At 44.9% G+C, this 15981-nt stretch overlaps 1 protein-coding gene across 3 annotated transcripts; it reads left to right on the plus strand.

Annotated features, from left to right (window-relative positions):
- The first annotated feature begins 36 nt into the window (after positions 1–36).
- PLPP5 (phospholipid phosphatase 5) lies at positions 37–15722 on the plus strand. Of its 3 annotated transcripts, none has more exons than XM_073325255.1 (7): positions 37–5959; positions 9150–9258; positions 11303–11393; positions 12254–12317; positions 13094–13218; positions 13596–13766; positions 14303–15722. In XM_073325255.1, exons 2-7 carry the CDS (start codon positions 9154–9156, stop codon positions 14470–14472), a joined length of 726 nt encoding a protein of 241 aa, XP_073181356.1. In that variant the 5' UTR covers positions 37–5959; positions 9150–9153; the 3' UTR covers positions 14473–15722. The 3 variants fall into 3 exon arrangements, with proteins under 3 accessions (XP_073181356.1, XP_073181355.1, XP_073181354.1); XM_073325254.1 differs by lacking the exon at positions 37–5959 and adding an exon at positions 6499–6645; XM_073325253.1 differs by lacking the exon at positions 37–5959 and having other exon boundaries at positions 8824–9258.
- Positions 15723–15981: the final 259 nt, after the last annotated feature.

The raw sequence follows: 15981 nt of genomic DNA on the forward strand, positions 1-15981 counted from the left end.
TAACACCAGGAGGAGTGATGTGGGTTTCAGAGCAGTGGACAGTGAAATGCCTTCATTCCAGCTGCATTCATCTTTAAAGGTCTTTTGAGAAGATGAATTTCATCTCATCATGCTTAATTTATTATGAATAATGTTGTAAAGATTTTCACATAGGAAATTAGGAGTATTATCCACATTTCTTTCTTTTTTTTCTTGAAGTGCTTTTTATTTCACTAGATACTTTTAATAAAAAAGGGGAGGGGAAGGAATTATGGTCCCTCATTGTTAAAATGAGCGGTGTTAGCTGACAAAGGAAGCATAGAAAGAGCTTAACTGTGCAATGGTCACTTTTCTGCCTCGCTTCGTTTGGAGGGCAGTTTTGGGTGGAGAGGATTCATGGACAGCTTATGGACATTGCACTACATTCTTCATAGCGAAAGCCCTGATCCTGCTTTTGTTGGAGTCATTGCGAGCTTTGTCATTGACTTCAGTGGGTGCAGAATTGAGCTGTTTTCTATGTATTTATCAGATGTCTAGTCTGTGCTTGTTTCATGGTGATTCTCTTAGAGCCTGATCTTTTGGTACCTTCCTCCCAAACTCCTATTGGTTTCAAAGGGAGTTCTTGAGTGTTAAAGGAATAGGGGATCGACCCCATGTGTGTGTTATGTGTTTTTAAAAGAGTTTTGGGGAGCAGGGATGTTTAGATTTGCGGGGGTGGGGATATATCTCACAATTGAATTTATCTTCATTGGTTTTTATCCAATAGTGAAAAATCAGTTCTTAAAAGCACTTCCTGAATTAACAGGGTATATATTGGGCCTACACTAAGGCACTCAGTCTTACAAAGTACTGTGTATATCCCAGTATAGTTAGCATAGTCAACTGTAATCCTTTAATTTGTAGGCAATGGCTGGTGTACTGATATTACCAGCTAACTTTACACTAACTTTCTGCCACTGGGTGTTCTGGAGCACCCCCAAATGGAAGGAATTAATACAAGGCATGGCTGGCACATGGCAGAGAGAATTTTTTTATTAATTCTGAAGAACATTCAACATTGTCTCTGGGAAAATGTCTGCATAGACCTGCAGGTACATGGTGGCATCTCAGGTCCAGAAAGTGATTAATAAAGGGGTGGAAAATAAAACTATAGGGCTTTGGAATATGGCTCACCTTTGTACCAGGTTTCCTTTTGCATTCTCAAATTATTTCTAATCCAGTGAGAGTGGAGGTCAAATTTGTACTTTTTTTCTTTTTTGTGCAATTGCAAAATTAACAAAATACACTACAGCCTTTGAAGCACCTGAAATGCCACTTCACTGACCTGGAAGCTATTCCTCTTGGAACAATTTACAGATCCCTTTCCAGTAAACTCAGTTTGTGTGGGTTTTTTTGTTTTGTTACCTAGTATAGATCTCTTATGTGATCTTTGAGTTAGTTTATGGTTTAGAGTGCTAATGGAAAATGCAGATTACTTGCCCTGTTGTGGCCAATACTGAAGTGAATGTCTAAAACACTAATCTTGCTTGTAAGCAGTGCTATATTTTGGTATTTTTTACAAAAAAAAAAAAAAAAAAGAAAAAATGTAAACAAAATAGGATTTTATTTTTCTTAGCTTTTTTGTTTGTGATAAAAAAAAAAAAAAGCTCTTAATGGAGGGGGTTTTCACCCTTTTCTAAAATTCCAAACACAGCTCTTTCCTTGGTAGTGTCCCTAAGACCTGGTCTGTTTACATTGTATAATAGAATGTTAGATTTTCTGTTGTTCAGATGATTTTTGGATATAGTAAGCCAGAAAGTGCTGAACTTTGCAAATACTGTATGATGAAGTGTTCCCATGTGCTTTCTTCTATAGTATGTCAACACTGTCTTGTCATTGATTGGGGAGGAATGGCAATGTCAAAATGCCTTAAGCATTTGAGATGTCAATGAGCTGACAGCTGTTTCAAAATATTAATTGCCATGTGAAATGATCAAAATATATTCTGACATATCAGCATATTGGGCATAATGAAGTATGTCAAGGTACTCTGAAAGTTTAGCAAATCATATAATGCTGTGAGGGTCATGGAGTTTAGCAAATCATAATGCTGTGAGGGTCATGGAGTCAGTTGTCACTCCATGTCACTATATCTTTAGTTTCAAAGTTCTTGCTGGTTGTCCTCTCTTGTTTAATCCTTTACATAAGAAAACTGTAACTGAAAGCAGCCAACAGCTGGGCTGAGACATGGGTGGTGTGAGGACAAGGATAGCTTTTAAATGTGTATAATTATGAGTATAAAACTTGAATTGGTTTTCTACCTGCTGGACAGAAGGAGAATATCCAAAGCATCAGGAAGCTTTTTAGTGAAATAAGAGAACATCGGGTTGAAATAAATTGGTGATAACTGGGGATTCTCTTTATTTAGATGATGATTTTGTATGCAGAACACAGAATATGCTGAAAACAAATTTTAACCATGTTTTTGTAACATTATTTAAAGTGAATGGAAGAATAACTTAACTTTTGTAGTAAAGCAGAAATTTGTTGCTATAAATTTGTTACCGTAAATATTGACATTTTGATTTATCAGTATTTCTGTGTATTTTGGGCTGTTGAATTAAACTTTCAGTGTCTCTAAATTGAACTCTAGGAAAAATGCTAGAGAGGGGTGGTTTTGTTTGTTTGGAAGTTTTAGTCCAGAGTCCTACAATTTGCTGCAAAGAAGTGAATGCTGTGGTGGTTTGTTACTTCCTGGCTGGAAAATAAAGTGCTTTAATTAACAGTATATAATAATCTGGCAGCCCTTTCTTAAGTGAAGGAGGTGCCAATCACGTTGTTTTTTCCCCTCTCATTTGGATTTTTTTTTGTCTGCTAAATGTTAAAATAGGGTCAGACTTTCAGCAAACTCCTGACTATAGATGATGATGATCTGCTGGCTACACAGTAATGCAATACTTGAGCTGCCCTGCACAGATGTTTCTGGTTTACTTTACTGGAGCCCTTTTATTATAGAGTATGCATCTTAGTTCAGATCAGAGGTTCTGTGGACCATGCCCTAATGGTGTAAGGATTAATTACTGCAGTTTTCCGATAGTCTGTAAAATTGGCTTGTCATCTCATCAGTAGGACGTAAGAATGGAAGGCATTTGCAGATCAGGACAGCTAATTGTAAGGGCAAGTTTTTCTGGATGAATTATCTTCGCTATGTTTACCACCAGAGGCTTAGAGAGTCTAACATGGAATGAAAGGGATAGAATGTTTCGTTTGGCCTTTCCACTAAAAACTTGTTATATCTGAGTTTCCAGGTGGAATCGGAAAGACACATTTACTAGACATAATAGAAAGTGAACTTCTAGACGTAAAATATGTATATACTGAAATTAACAAAAAAAATTATCTGGGTTGGGTTAGGGAGGTGGGGTAGGGGAATGAGAATGTCTGCCGCTGGTACGAAGTAGTCACTTTAACATTGAAACCTCTGCCTCATTGAATTCAGGGTTTAATGTACTTGAAGCTCTGCAGTTCATTATTTTTACAGCTATTTTATTTATACATAGATAACATTTTTTATATACGACATTAAAAGTCTCTTTACCTCCCCCCTTAACTTGAGTTAAAAATGATTTTCCACTCCCAGTGTATTCAAGGCAAAATGGAGAGAGTTTTTCAAAGCAGATGTCTCAGACTTGTGTGCTCTTCATGAGAAGTGTATTAGTGCATGAGACACCAGCAGCTTTTTGACTTTTTGATGTCCTTTGCTTTATAATATTGTATCCACTCCCTCAACCCCTGCCACTTATTTTTGTATAGCAAAAGACATTTGCACTTACGATACACTCCTGAAATTCTGGATGTATTCAAGATGTCATTCAGAAAAAGAAGAAAAATGCTTGTTTCCTATTATATTCTACTCCTGAGTGGCAAACTCAGGTACTTTTACCCTAGTGAGGGTGGGAGGATTATAAAATTGAAACTGTCTGTACTTCGTATAGGACAATATAAAAACAAAAAGGGAAAATAGATATGAATTTGCCAAAGCCATGCATTCACTGTTTGTCATGTGGTACTGATTGTATTTGTGCACAAGAGTGAGACAGCTGCCATTTTTAATGGTGTCTCTTCTAGCTTGAAAAGCAACTGTGGCTATATGTTTGATCCTCTCCCAAACATTTGTCCCATAGTGTAGCACTGGACGTTTTAAGGAATTCTTGTTCACTTTTGATTTACAAACAGACTGGATGAAATACACTTGCTTCCTGTTCATTAATATTGATCCATATCTCATTTCTAGTGTCATATTTTTTTAATTTATAAGCAAACTAATCATGTTGCCACTGAAAACCAAGACGATAAATAACTATTACAACTGGCTAGTAATAAGATTGTCTCTTTTGTATAAGGGTATGTGCATATTTGGGGTTGCTATTAAAATTTAACTCATTTGTATCTACACAAGTGATATTGCACAACAAACACAGATACCTACAGATTCTGTTTTCATTTCCATGTAATCTTTATCTGTAACAATGACCTTTGTAGAGTCGTTATTTCTGTAGACTTTGTTTATCTGTAACAAACTTTGTAGATTCTGTGAAATGTTATTTTAACTAAATCACTTGAGTCTTTAATAGCAAAGCATCAATATTCACTAAAGTCAATATCTTAGGAGTTTCTAGAACTTGGCTAGAAGCTCTTGACACTAACAGAGTAGTGTTAATTTTCCCTGGGGATGTTCCACTGGGGCATTACTGTATTATGACTTGATGTTGCCGCATAGACTTTGAGATATACAATATTGGGATGGGGGGTTGTTGTTTGGCCTCTGTTCTCTTGCATAGTGTGAAACCTGTAAAGCTTGGTTAACCTGTATATAGATAGCTTATTGTCAGCTAGTTATAGTGTATTTAGAATTGCCTGTAATATTTTAGCTTCTTACTGAATGTTGTGATGGTAGGATCATATAATTTTTGTACATTATATTTACTGAGATGTTGCCTTTTTTATTTTACAAATACTTTGGAATTCAGATGTGTTTTTGCTTCTGTGAGGATTAATTTGGAAAGGGTTTTAATGACATTCCACTGATTTAAAATTTTGCTTGAGGTTGACTTCAATAAATTGTTCTGAATGTTCCAATTAAGAATGTGAATTTTTTCATATTGTAACTTTCAGTCTATGGACAGAGAACATAAACAGTCTATGGACAGCAACAAAAACACACCGCAAACAAAGTGACCAATAAACAGATATAATGTAAAATATTTATTGACACCAGTGTGTGAATTCAACTGAGAATAAAGTTACAAATGTGGTCTTTTAGAAAAGCTCTCTAGAAAGAGCCCCTATGTATTTATAATAAAGCCTCTTTAACATGGATGATCACAGAGCGAAGGCCTGGAATCTATGGAAAGCATTCTGCAGTTGTTTTACAAAGCACACCAAAAGGAACTTTGTACAACCAGAAGGAACAGCTCGTATATTTATATTTCAACAGAGTCAGTTGCTTTGAAAAATAAGTCAAGGTCTGATTCTTTCATACTGGTTCTCTGGTGCTGTCATCCTAGCTGAACTGGAGCATTAATCTAGCGTCTGTCTTAGATCTTTAGTCTATATTTAATGTTTGTACTTTTCTAAATGTATGTGCAACTGCTTTGTGATCTTACATATTGATTGTCCTTTTATAAAATATTGTCAGTTGACATTTATACTAGTAACTGTGCTTCATATGGGATTGTTGAAGTAGAGGTAGACCAAAGACATTAATGCAGTACCACCCTGAATTCTAGTGGTGTTCATTATTTGTAGCTGGTGCTTTTCTATATGTCTAAAAGAGGGACTTGGTTCAGTAGGAAAGGGTGTTTTTTTTTTTTTGGTAATCTCTGCCAAGTGGCTTAAATGTTTCCTGTTGGTCTTATTTATCTAGCACCCAAAGTGTACTGGACATTTTACAGACACCTAAGAGGAGGCAGCTTAATCTCAGAGGTTTCTGCACAAAAAGGTAACCTACAGCCTAGAGGCTGAACTTCAGAATTTGCTTCCTTATTAAATCTTTTATTTTTAAGCCCTTGGTTTACTGCTTGCTCTGTGATCCTTGCCAATTCCCCATGGGTGTATCTTTAAATCTTGCTTCATTTGTAAAAGGGATTATTTGGTGAATTCCCTCTTCTCCCACCTTTTTAAAAAGTAAAACACGAATTCTTCCCCCTGTGATTTTATTTTTAAAGACATTCTAAAGCTCTAGCGCCCCAGCAGGAGTAAACGCTCCTAGGGGTAGAATGGCCACGCTGTGTTCACAGTTCAGGTCTAGCCTCTTTGCTCCCCCGTGGAAACGCACGGGAATTACCTGCAATGCACCAGGGCCGCGAGTGGTGCTGGGGTGTGGTTCCCGGCGGGGCTGGCTTTGTGCGGGTTAGTGGGGTGCCTGGCGGGCTTGTGCTGCTCTGTGATGGGGGTTGTGTAACCCGTGGCCGGGGCGGGTTTTCCCCGGCCGGGGCCGCAGCAGCCGCCGGCGGCGCTCGGCAGAGGGCGGGCGCGGGCTGCAGCCACGTCGCCGGGCGCGGCCGGGGCGGAGCCGCCGGGCCCGGCTGCAGGGAGCGGCCGCGCCGCGCTGCCCGCCCGGAGCATGGAGGGGCCGCGGCTGGTGGCCGAAGTGGGCGCGCGGGGGCTGCTCTTCGGGGCCTTCCTGTGAGTGGGGCCCGGCCGGGAGACACGTGGCGCAGGCGGGGGGGTCCCCCGGGAACCCCCCCGTTCGGGATACGCCCGGGGAACCCCCCCATATAGCGCAGATGGGGATCCCCTCGGAAACCCCCCCCCGTTAGGGGCAGGGCTAGGGTTGGGGAACCCCCCACCTTAGCGCACAGGGGGATCTCCAGGGCAGCCCCCCCCAATAGCACAGATGGGGATCCCCCTGGGAAACAACCCCCCATCAGGGACAGGGCGGGGGAACCCCCCACCTTAGCACACACGGGGATCCCCGGGGCAGGCCCCCCCAATAGCACAGATGGGGATCCCCCTGGGAAACACCCCCTGTTGAGGGCAGGGCCAGGGCAGGGGAACCCCCCACTTTAGCACACACGGGGATCCCCCCAGGACAGCCCCCACCCTCTTGGGTGCTGGTGATGTGATCCTTCTGTGCCAGCTGGACACTGGACTGAGAGCCAACCCGGCTGCTCATGGCACTTGGGCCACCTGCTGCCAAGCGGTAACGGTTACCGGTAGCCTGGGCTGCACTGTGACTTAATGATGGGAGGCTCCGGAGACCGACCGCCCTTGTGGTTGGTATCTGTGGCACCCCAGAACCAGGGGACAGGCTGGATGGCAGCTACAGAGAACCTGCTTTTAATTTCTGGAGATTAGGATAAACCTGTCCTGGTGTGGAATGCCTCATTTTCTCCCCAGTGTAGCCAGCCTGCAGGGATTCAGCAGAGGGGTATCAGGGTAACAGCCGTGTTAGTCTGTATTCGCAAAAAGAAAAGGAGTACTTGTGGCACCTTAGAGACGAACCAATTTATTTGAGCATGAGCTGCAGTTTCCACGGCATGCATCCGATGAAGTGAGCTGTAGCTCACGAAAGCTCATGCTCAAATAAATTGGTTCGTCTCTAAGGCGCCACAAGTACTCCTTTTCTTTTAGCAGAGGGGTATGTGGCTGACTTGGCTTGATGTTTCCTCTTTCGGGTCACTTTCAAAACAGAGGAGGTTCCCTCCATTGAGAGAGAGGCCTTGACTATATAGGAAAGCTGCCTGTTTAACTTAAACTGGTTCTTAAATTGATACAGTTAAACTGGTACATGACACTTCAGTTTAAACCTGCTGAGTAAAGTAGAGATTGGAAGGTAACAGATGTTGTGGCTATATTTAAGAATGGCTCTGGATCCTGGCAATTACAGACCAGTATGCCTTACATCTATACCTGATAAATGGACTGAAATGATAATTGAGCTGTGGGACTCATTGCCACAGGATGTCACTGAGACTAAAACTTCGCAAGAGTCAAAAAGGGACTGGATCGTTATATGGATAAAAAGAATATCCAGAGTAGTAACTAATGTTAAACGGGGATATTAAACCTTGTGCTTCAGGGTTTAAGCCAATCTCTAACTATGAGAGATCAGAAGGAGCCCTAATGCTGACCATGGATTATCCCACATTTACCTACTGCAGAGTTCTTGGACCTTCCTCTGAGGCATCTGGTGCTGGCCACCGTAACAGATACGGTACAGAACTAGAGGGACCTCGCCCTTGGGTCTGATCCAGTCTGGCAATTCCTGTGAGATAAGCTGCTCTTAAATCAGAATCTGTGTCCTCATAGATTTTTGCAGTGGTTTAACTATATGGGTTTAAATTTACACCTCAAACCAGGGTAGTTTTTTCATGTAGACAAGCCCAAGATGCAACCTGCCTACTCATTAGGCAGTTAGGAAGATAGGATTGGACATATCTGAGAATACCAATGACCCATCTATTTCAGTACCTAGCCTCTGACTGTATCCGCAAAAAGAAAAGGAGTACTTGGGGCACCTTAGAGACTAACCAATTTATTTGAGCATGAGCTTTCGTGAGCTACAGCTCACTTATCGGATGCAATGATGAATTCATCCGATGAAGTGAGCTGTAGCTCACGAAAGCTCATGCTCAAATAAATTGGTTAGTCTCTAAGGTGCCCCAAGTACTCCTTTTCTTTCTGCAAAGACAGACTAACACGGCTGTTACTCTGAAACCTGACTGTATCCTGTAATTGATGCTTCATGGTCAATCATCCAATAACCTAATTGGGAAAGTTTTCTCCTAGCCCCAGTCAGTCAGTGGTTGGTGTGTGCCCTGAAACATATGGTTTTATCTCATATATTTTTATCATAGCTAGTATATATGAGAATGGAATTCATATTAGTCATGTAAATAGCTAGTGCCTTTTTAAATTCAGCGGACCTGTTGGATCCTCTGGTAATGAAACAGAATCACTGTGCTGGCTGGGTGATTTGAGTGTTTCTAACAATGCCTTGTGGCAGTAGGTGCTTGCAAAGTGTTTCATCAGTTTCAACCATTGTTGCCTTTTAATTTCATTATGTGTCTCCTTGTTCTTGTATTGTGTGAGAGAGTAAGTAGGAGTCACTCAGCTGACCACCTCCTTAGAACTACCCAAATCCCGGCACTAGCATGCACCTTTCCAAAGTGTTGTTTTTTCTCTAGGATCATGGAACTTCTGCCTCCATTTGAACGTGTCATACAGCCTGAAGAGATGTGGCTTTATAAAAACCCATACATAGAAGCGGACCATGTACCCACCAAGCTCATGTTTGTAAGTATTCACTCAGTTCACTAGACTCTCGTCTTAGGTTTTTTCTTTATAGTTTTCCTTTAAAATAATAGCTATCAGCTAAAAAATCATGGAAACAAACACTCTTCTTAATTTACATGACTAATGATATTTTAGATTATTAGAAATGAAAGAATGTTTAAAATCTGATGGACCTCTCTTTACTGGTGCTCTGAGATTACTTTTTGCATTTCAGCTTGGACACTGAAAATCCGTTTCATGTTTGTTCACAGTCAGTTTTACTGTCAGGTTCAGTGCTGCAGAGCTTCGCATTTCACACACTGCCAGGGAATATTGTTTAAAATCAACTGTGAAATTGTTTCTGTTGGGCTAAGTTTTATAAGCAATTGTTTTTAACAAAACCTCACCTTTTGGGCCAAATTTTTGGTGATTTAAAAGTTTGTATTGGACGTGAGGTAGGAGATATAACTATACAACCAAGCCAAAGAAGAGGGAATGTAGATCCCTAGAGAAAGAGGAGGCAGGGGAAAGATGAGATGGGAAGAGAGGGAGAAGTGATCATCGATTGGATGAGTGGTTACTGGGTGTCAGTAAACTGCTGATCCAACAAAGCACTTTAGCATGTGATTAGAGTTAAGCACATGCTTAAGTGCTGTGATGACTGAGAACCTGAATGAAGCTCAAGAAGAATGGAAATGTGATAGAGGATTATAGGCACACCCTCAGAAAAAAACAGGCTTCTCTCTGAAGACTGTTTACCTACTATAGCTGCAGGTAGCACTTAAGATCATTATTACTGGAAGAGAGAATTTTAATTCTGTATCAGTTCCTATAGTGAAGCCGACTGCATGTACTGTGCTGCCCAGACACAACTTCCCCTGCTGTTTGTGTGGGGCTTCACATAGCAACGGGGGAGAAAAAGCATTTAAAATAGGAAAATGTGATTATAAAATCGCAAAAACTGAACTCCAGTTCAGGGGTAGGACGGGAGATTAAAAAAATGTGTTAACAGTAAACTAACCAGCTTTCAGGTAGACTGTGTTTTGTTGATGGACTCTGTCCCTTGATTTGTGGAAGTGGCATTCCCGGTGAGATGCTGCAGTTCTTGGATTGGTCAGTGGCTTTGGGGGCAAAGAACTACGGTTCCTTTTTGTTGAAGAGGCAGGTACAGCATGTAGGAAATGCTAAAGGAGAAAACTCTTGCATGGCATTTGGATTTGGTGAATTGACCTTTAGGTCAAGTGCCATGTTAAACTCCCAAAGTGACAGCAAATGACATTTGGGCTTGTCTGACGACAAGAGCATTCCCTGGAGCACTGGGTATTGTGACACAATCCCCAAGAGTCCGTTGTCCCTGAGATATCAGCAATAACAACTGCTGTCTCCTGACAGCTGCTCTTGTTTTTCTCCCTAGCAAACAATTTCAATGCTACAGCTGATGGATTAATTAGTTAATATTTGCAAAGCGCCTAGAAAGTGAAACATGCTCAGGGGCCGTAGTGTTCTCAGGAAGCAACGTCTGACTGAACAGCAGCGAGGGAGTGCCACGGTGGAAGTGATGTAGGGAAGCAGGCCGAGGCCGCAGTGTGATTATTTAGACGGCTCCTACAATGTGCTTGGCATTCTACAGAGGTATATGAACATAACCCCCTTAAGAGCTCCCCTAAACAGAAGCAGCAGCAGCAGGGCAAGGATATTACACGGACTGGAGCTTTTTAACAGGCAGAATTTTTGGCTGCTGTTCTTCTTTATCTTTGCTGTCCTTGTATCTGGAGAGCTCCCTACTGATGGCCTTTGCACCCTGCAGGTTAGGGCATTAGTGAGAGCTGGATGGCAGACAGCAGAGAGGAAGCCGTGCTACTGGTACCTACGCTTATTCAGTGTTCGCTACCGATGCTAATAGCTGGGATCAGCTTTCGCTTTGTAAAGAGCGAAGGGGGGAGCACTATTTGGTTTAGGGGTGAAGGTTTTTAGCCTCCTTTAATAGCTCATGCATTGATTTTTGGTTGGGAAGCCGCGGAACAAACGTGCAATGTTGTGACTGTGCTGTCTTGTCTCATTGCAGTTAATTTCGTTTCTGTTTCCCCTGACGTTCATCCTCCTGGCAAAATTCCTCATGAAAGTCGACCGCAGAGACACGCAGGAGGCCTTTTTGGGTGAGCTCCCCCCAGCAATCCTGACAGTCGCACCAACAACATTGCGCTGAACTGAGGGCATCCCTGGGGCAAACAAGCTCTTGCTCCTGGCAGCAGTAACATCCAGTGGGTAAATCAGGGTGGATCAGTCCCCAGCACATGGGACACAGAGAGCATCATTGTACTCACGCAATAGTTTAGAGCTGTGACTAATGTCACAGCCTAGGGTGGGGGCATCGCCTTGTTACGACTCAGGAACCTCCGTGTGATGGAGAATGGGCCGGAGGGGAGGAGGGGTCTCTTGAATCCATGGCTGGTCTCACACAGCATGTTGGCCAGGGTGCATTAGGGAACTGGGAACTTCCTCCTGCCTGGGGTCTGTTCGCTGGACTGTCTCCCACTATCTGCCTTTCACTTACTGGGCAACATCCTGACTCCACTGAAGTCAGTGGCAAAACAGTGGCTTCTGTGGAACCAGGATTTCACCCATTTTTCTTAAAAAACAAAAAACAAACAAAAAAAAACCCCACCACCACCTCTGTGGGCTGGAACATGTGTGCTTAGCCCTTCCCAGACCATCGTCCACTCTTGTCTGACCCAGAGTTCAGCCCTTCCCTAAGGCAAACACCTGCAGGGAATGCTCCGTGTTGCTGGGCAAGGCACGGTTTTCCCCATTGCCCATGTGCCGCCTCTCAAGTCAACTCAGACGTGCAGACCAATGCAGCACCAGGACCAGCTGAAGCATCCCTCTGATAGAGGCTACTGATTAGGGGAACTCCTCCAACTCCACCTGCAAAGTTTCTCCAACCCCTGCTGGGGGTGTGGGCGGGTTAAATATTAACATGCGTTTGGTGCTGAGCCGGCTCTTCTCTCTCTTCCAGCTGCCAGCCTTGCTCTTGCCCTGAACGGGGTCTTTACAAATGCTGTGAAGCTAGTCGTGGGGAGGTAAGAAGGTCCATTAATCGCCAGCGCCCACAGACCCAGGCACTTAGCAGTGCACTGCCTGTGACTGGCTGAATTTTCCCAGACCCTTTTGGGGGGAAGTGCGGGGACAGGCTGGGGGCACTCTCTTAACCACAGAGCAGGGGCTGTTTTAAACACCCACCCTCAGTGAATTTAGTGTTGGGACAGGCCTGATGGCCCTGGGGAATGACCCTTTGTGTCTCCCCACAGAGCAGCAGTGGCAAGGTGAGCTTTCCCTGCATGCTCTCACCACTGCACTAGGCTATTCTTGGAGGGTCTCTACCAGGCTCTGAGGGGCATTGAGTCATTGTAGCACATTCGCTCCTCTGCCAGTTGAGGTGTGGCTACTGGTCAGCCACAGTGCCTGGGACTGGGACCCCCCCACCCCAACCCAGGCTGCTCAGCAGCTTTTGGGGGGCAACGACTCTCTGTTCTAGTCAGGCGCTCTCACTTCCAGAGCTGCCAGCCACTTGGAGGTGAAGGACTCCATACCCCATTCTCTACCCCTTAGCCCTTCCTTCCCCAGGACCCTTTTCAGAACCCTGTGTGGTGAGTTTGGGTGCTGTGTGGACAGCGTGGGTGTTTTGAAGACTCCTCGAGGGCTGTGCTGGGGGGATTCCAAAGCAGGCGGGCAAGGATGCCCTCTGGTGCTTTAGCCTGAGCAGGGGAGCATCCAGTCAAACCATGCCAGCTGCTAAGCGTCTCTTCCTCTGCATGGGGCAGGGTCACATGCTGTGCTTTGCTTCTCTGCCCATTAGGCCACGGCCGGATTTCTTCTACCGCTGCTTTCCGGATGGACGGGCAAACTCCAAGCTGGTGTGCACCGGTGATGTGGACGTGGTGACTGAGGGACGCAAGAGCTTCCCGAGTGGACATTCCTCTTGTAAGCGTTTGTTTCCTCTTCGTAGTGCAGCATGGGAGAACCAAACAAGGGTGAGCAGGTGCCTGGGAGGCGGGATCAACTTTGCCGCTGTCTTGCCATGTGGCCTGGGGCATGTTCATTGACTTCTTGCCAGGCCTCACTTTTCCCTCTGTAAAACGGCGGTGCACAAGGCTCACTGCTGTTTGCAGACTAACTCACTCTCGAGTGCCAGGTATCAGTACTACCTCCCTGGCCCTGCTTTTTGCCTAGTTGTCCTTTCAGGACAAGCTCAGAGGGGTCCTTTATACTCTTAAATCACTCCTGGTAATGGATGGCCCCTGAGCTGAGCTCTCTGAGCATGGGTTCCTCAGTGATGTGAATTTCCCCCTTTTGTCCAGTTGCCTTTGCTGGTCTTGCCTTCTCTGCCTTGTACCTGGCAGGAAAACTGCACTGCTTCGCCCCTGGCGGGCGTGGAAAATCCTGGCGGCTCTGTGCTTTCTTATCACCACTGCTCTGCGCGCTCCTCATCGCTCTGTCCCGCACCTGTGATTACAAGCACCACTGGCAAGGTGAGCATGCCGGCCGGGGAGAGGATAGCAGGGGCGGTGGGTTGTCCTGTGGGAACAGTGTTCAGTGACCATGGTGATGGGCACCACCGAAGACCCTGGATAGATAGAATGGGGCACTGATGTTCAGGGCTCTAAGTGGGATGAGGGAATGTTGGTGAAAGAAAAAGTCCTTTCCGGGGTCGTGATCTCTCTGGGAAATGTGTGTTCTGCTCAGTGCTAGAGCTGAAGATTAAGTGGCAGCTCTAACTGGAGCACCATGAGCAGGGCAGGCATCGTCCTCACTGGGACTTTCAGTTCCGCTGTGTGTCGGGCTTGTAGCTGTGCCATGGGATGGGTACTTATGAACGGGAAAGTGTCTTTGGGGATCGCTGCCTGGAAGAGACCTTTGTTGTCACAGTCATTGCATGGGGAGCTCTGAACAACGGTGGGTTTGCCACGGGCCCGGGTTGCCTAGTGTCATGGTATGGGAGCAGAGCTCCTTGGGGTTCAGGGAGACAGTGCTGTGTGTGAATCACCCTGTTGTTTCCACCCCACAGATGTGCTGGCTGGCTCAGCGATTGGTTTCACATTTGCATACCTGTGCTACAGGCAGCATTACCCTTCCCTGACCGACTCAGAGTGCCACAAACCATTGCAGGGTAAAGCCAAGCTGTCTCCAGCACAGGAGCAAAAGCTGGCCAGCTCCAGCTTCCTCCTAGAAATATAACGATGGGATCCACTTTGCTGGCACTGGCCTTTGGGTAATCATTCCTTCCACTCTTCAGCCCACAGGGTGGGGAAGGGGTACAGGCTTTGGGAGCATTACTCACTGCCTACCACAAAGGAGAACACAGCTGATAGCTGAATAAGAATTGTTCCCCTGCAAATGCGGTAAGTGGTCCTGCTCAGCAGGCCTGTGCTCGTCTTGTTTAAGAGAGACTCCCCTCTTTCAGGCCAGCCCTGGAGGAAGCTGTGTAAGTGACTGTACTCTAGCTTGCAGGAGGGAGGGGAGCAGTCTGGCTACGACAACATCTAAAGCAAGAATTGGCTGTCTGTGAGAGGAAGCTTGGTGGAAATCCTGAAGTTGCACAGGGCCATGTAGTAATGAATGGAGAAGTCAGCCCTCTCCCCTGGAGGAGGTCATTTTATGAAAGGACAGCATGCACATCAGAAGAGGCCATCAGTGCTGTGTTGTGGGTACACAGCATTTACTGTGTGCATTTAGAAATAGCACCTGCTTGGCCCCCCCTGCAGCCTGGGCACGGTTTTGTTAAAGAAGTTGTGTCCTACCAAGCAGATGCTGGGCTGATTTCCTGGCGTGGCACCCTGGCTGGCTTTGGAATTTCTCCATGCCATATTGTTGGACTCTGCACAGAGCTCTCCAGCCCATTTGTAAATACATTTGCTTCCAGAATCCTGCCCGAAGTCACAGGGGATAGCTGGACCTCATCATGTCCTGTGTTCCCACATCCTCCCAAGCAAAGGCCAAGGTCAGCACTGTAGAGCCATCTGATGGGCATGACTGCCTAATACCCTAAGGGGCAGTCACTCACGGTCCCACTGCTAAGAATTACGACTAACCTGGGGGGAAAGAGATGCTGTGGGGTTTTATATTTGATTCCAACCTAGAAGCAGCAGGGCGGTGAGATGGCGTCTCTGTACAGCCCTGTCCAGGGGCTCACTGCGTTGTAGGGAGGATATGTTGCTCCATCTGTAACCCTTAAAGGTGAAAGGATGCAGCATCTTCCCTTTTAGGAGGTTTCCCTGTGGACCAACTGTATGATTTGCATTCTTGTGTTAATTTCAAACGTACTGTACACCTGTGGTGAGAAAAACAGTAAGTACTGGAATTGTTGACTGTGCCAAGCTAAGGTCTGTAAAAGTACATCCTGTTAATCAACCCTAAGAGTTCAGAGAACTCACGAGCTCAGCCTTACTGGGTTTTTTAATGTCAAATAAAAAGCTGGTTTTAATTCAGTGAAACGAGTTCTGTTCCTTCTTGGCACTAGAGAACATCCTCCGTCTTTATGTAGCTGCCTCATTTTATGTGAAGTAGGTCAGCTTTATCTGTCCATTGCTTCCTCCCTCCACCGCACACGAAGCATGAGAGGAGCGAATGACCTTTGGCTCCACAGCTGTCTGAAATCTAACCCGAAAAGAAAGTAGCAGTAATTTCTTTAAGGTATAACCTTCAAAAGCACCTGTTGTGCTGGCTGGAGGCTGTTTCCTACATAAC

The sequence above is a fragment of the Lepidochelys kempii genome, chromosome 26, assembly GCF_965140265.1.
Source record: "Lepidochelys kempii isolate rLepKem1 chromosome 26, rLepKem1.hap2, whole genome shotgun sequence".
NCBI classification, from domain to species: domain Eukaryota; kingdom Metazoa; phylum Chordata; order Testudines; family Cheloniidae; genus Lepidochelys; species Lepidochelys kempii.

What these genes read in the sequence shown, in the direction of transcription:
- PLPP5 (XM_073325253.1), top strand. Translation starts at nt 9,025, where the DNA reads ATGTGTCTCCTTGTTCTTGTATTGTGTGAGAGAGTAAGTAGGAGTCAC. An exon ending in TACCCACCAAGCTCATGTTT is followed by an intron (nt 9,259 to 11,302) that starts GTAAGTATTCAC and finishes GTCTCATTGCAG; the next exon opens with TTAATTTCGTTTCTGTTTCC. An exon ending in GTGAAGCTAGTCGTGGGGAG is followed by an intron (nt 12,318 to 13,093) that starts GTAAGAAGGTCC and finishes TCTGCCCATTAG; the next exon opens with GCCACGGCCGGATTTCTTCT.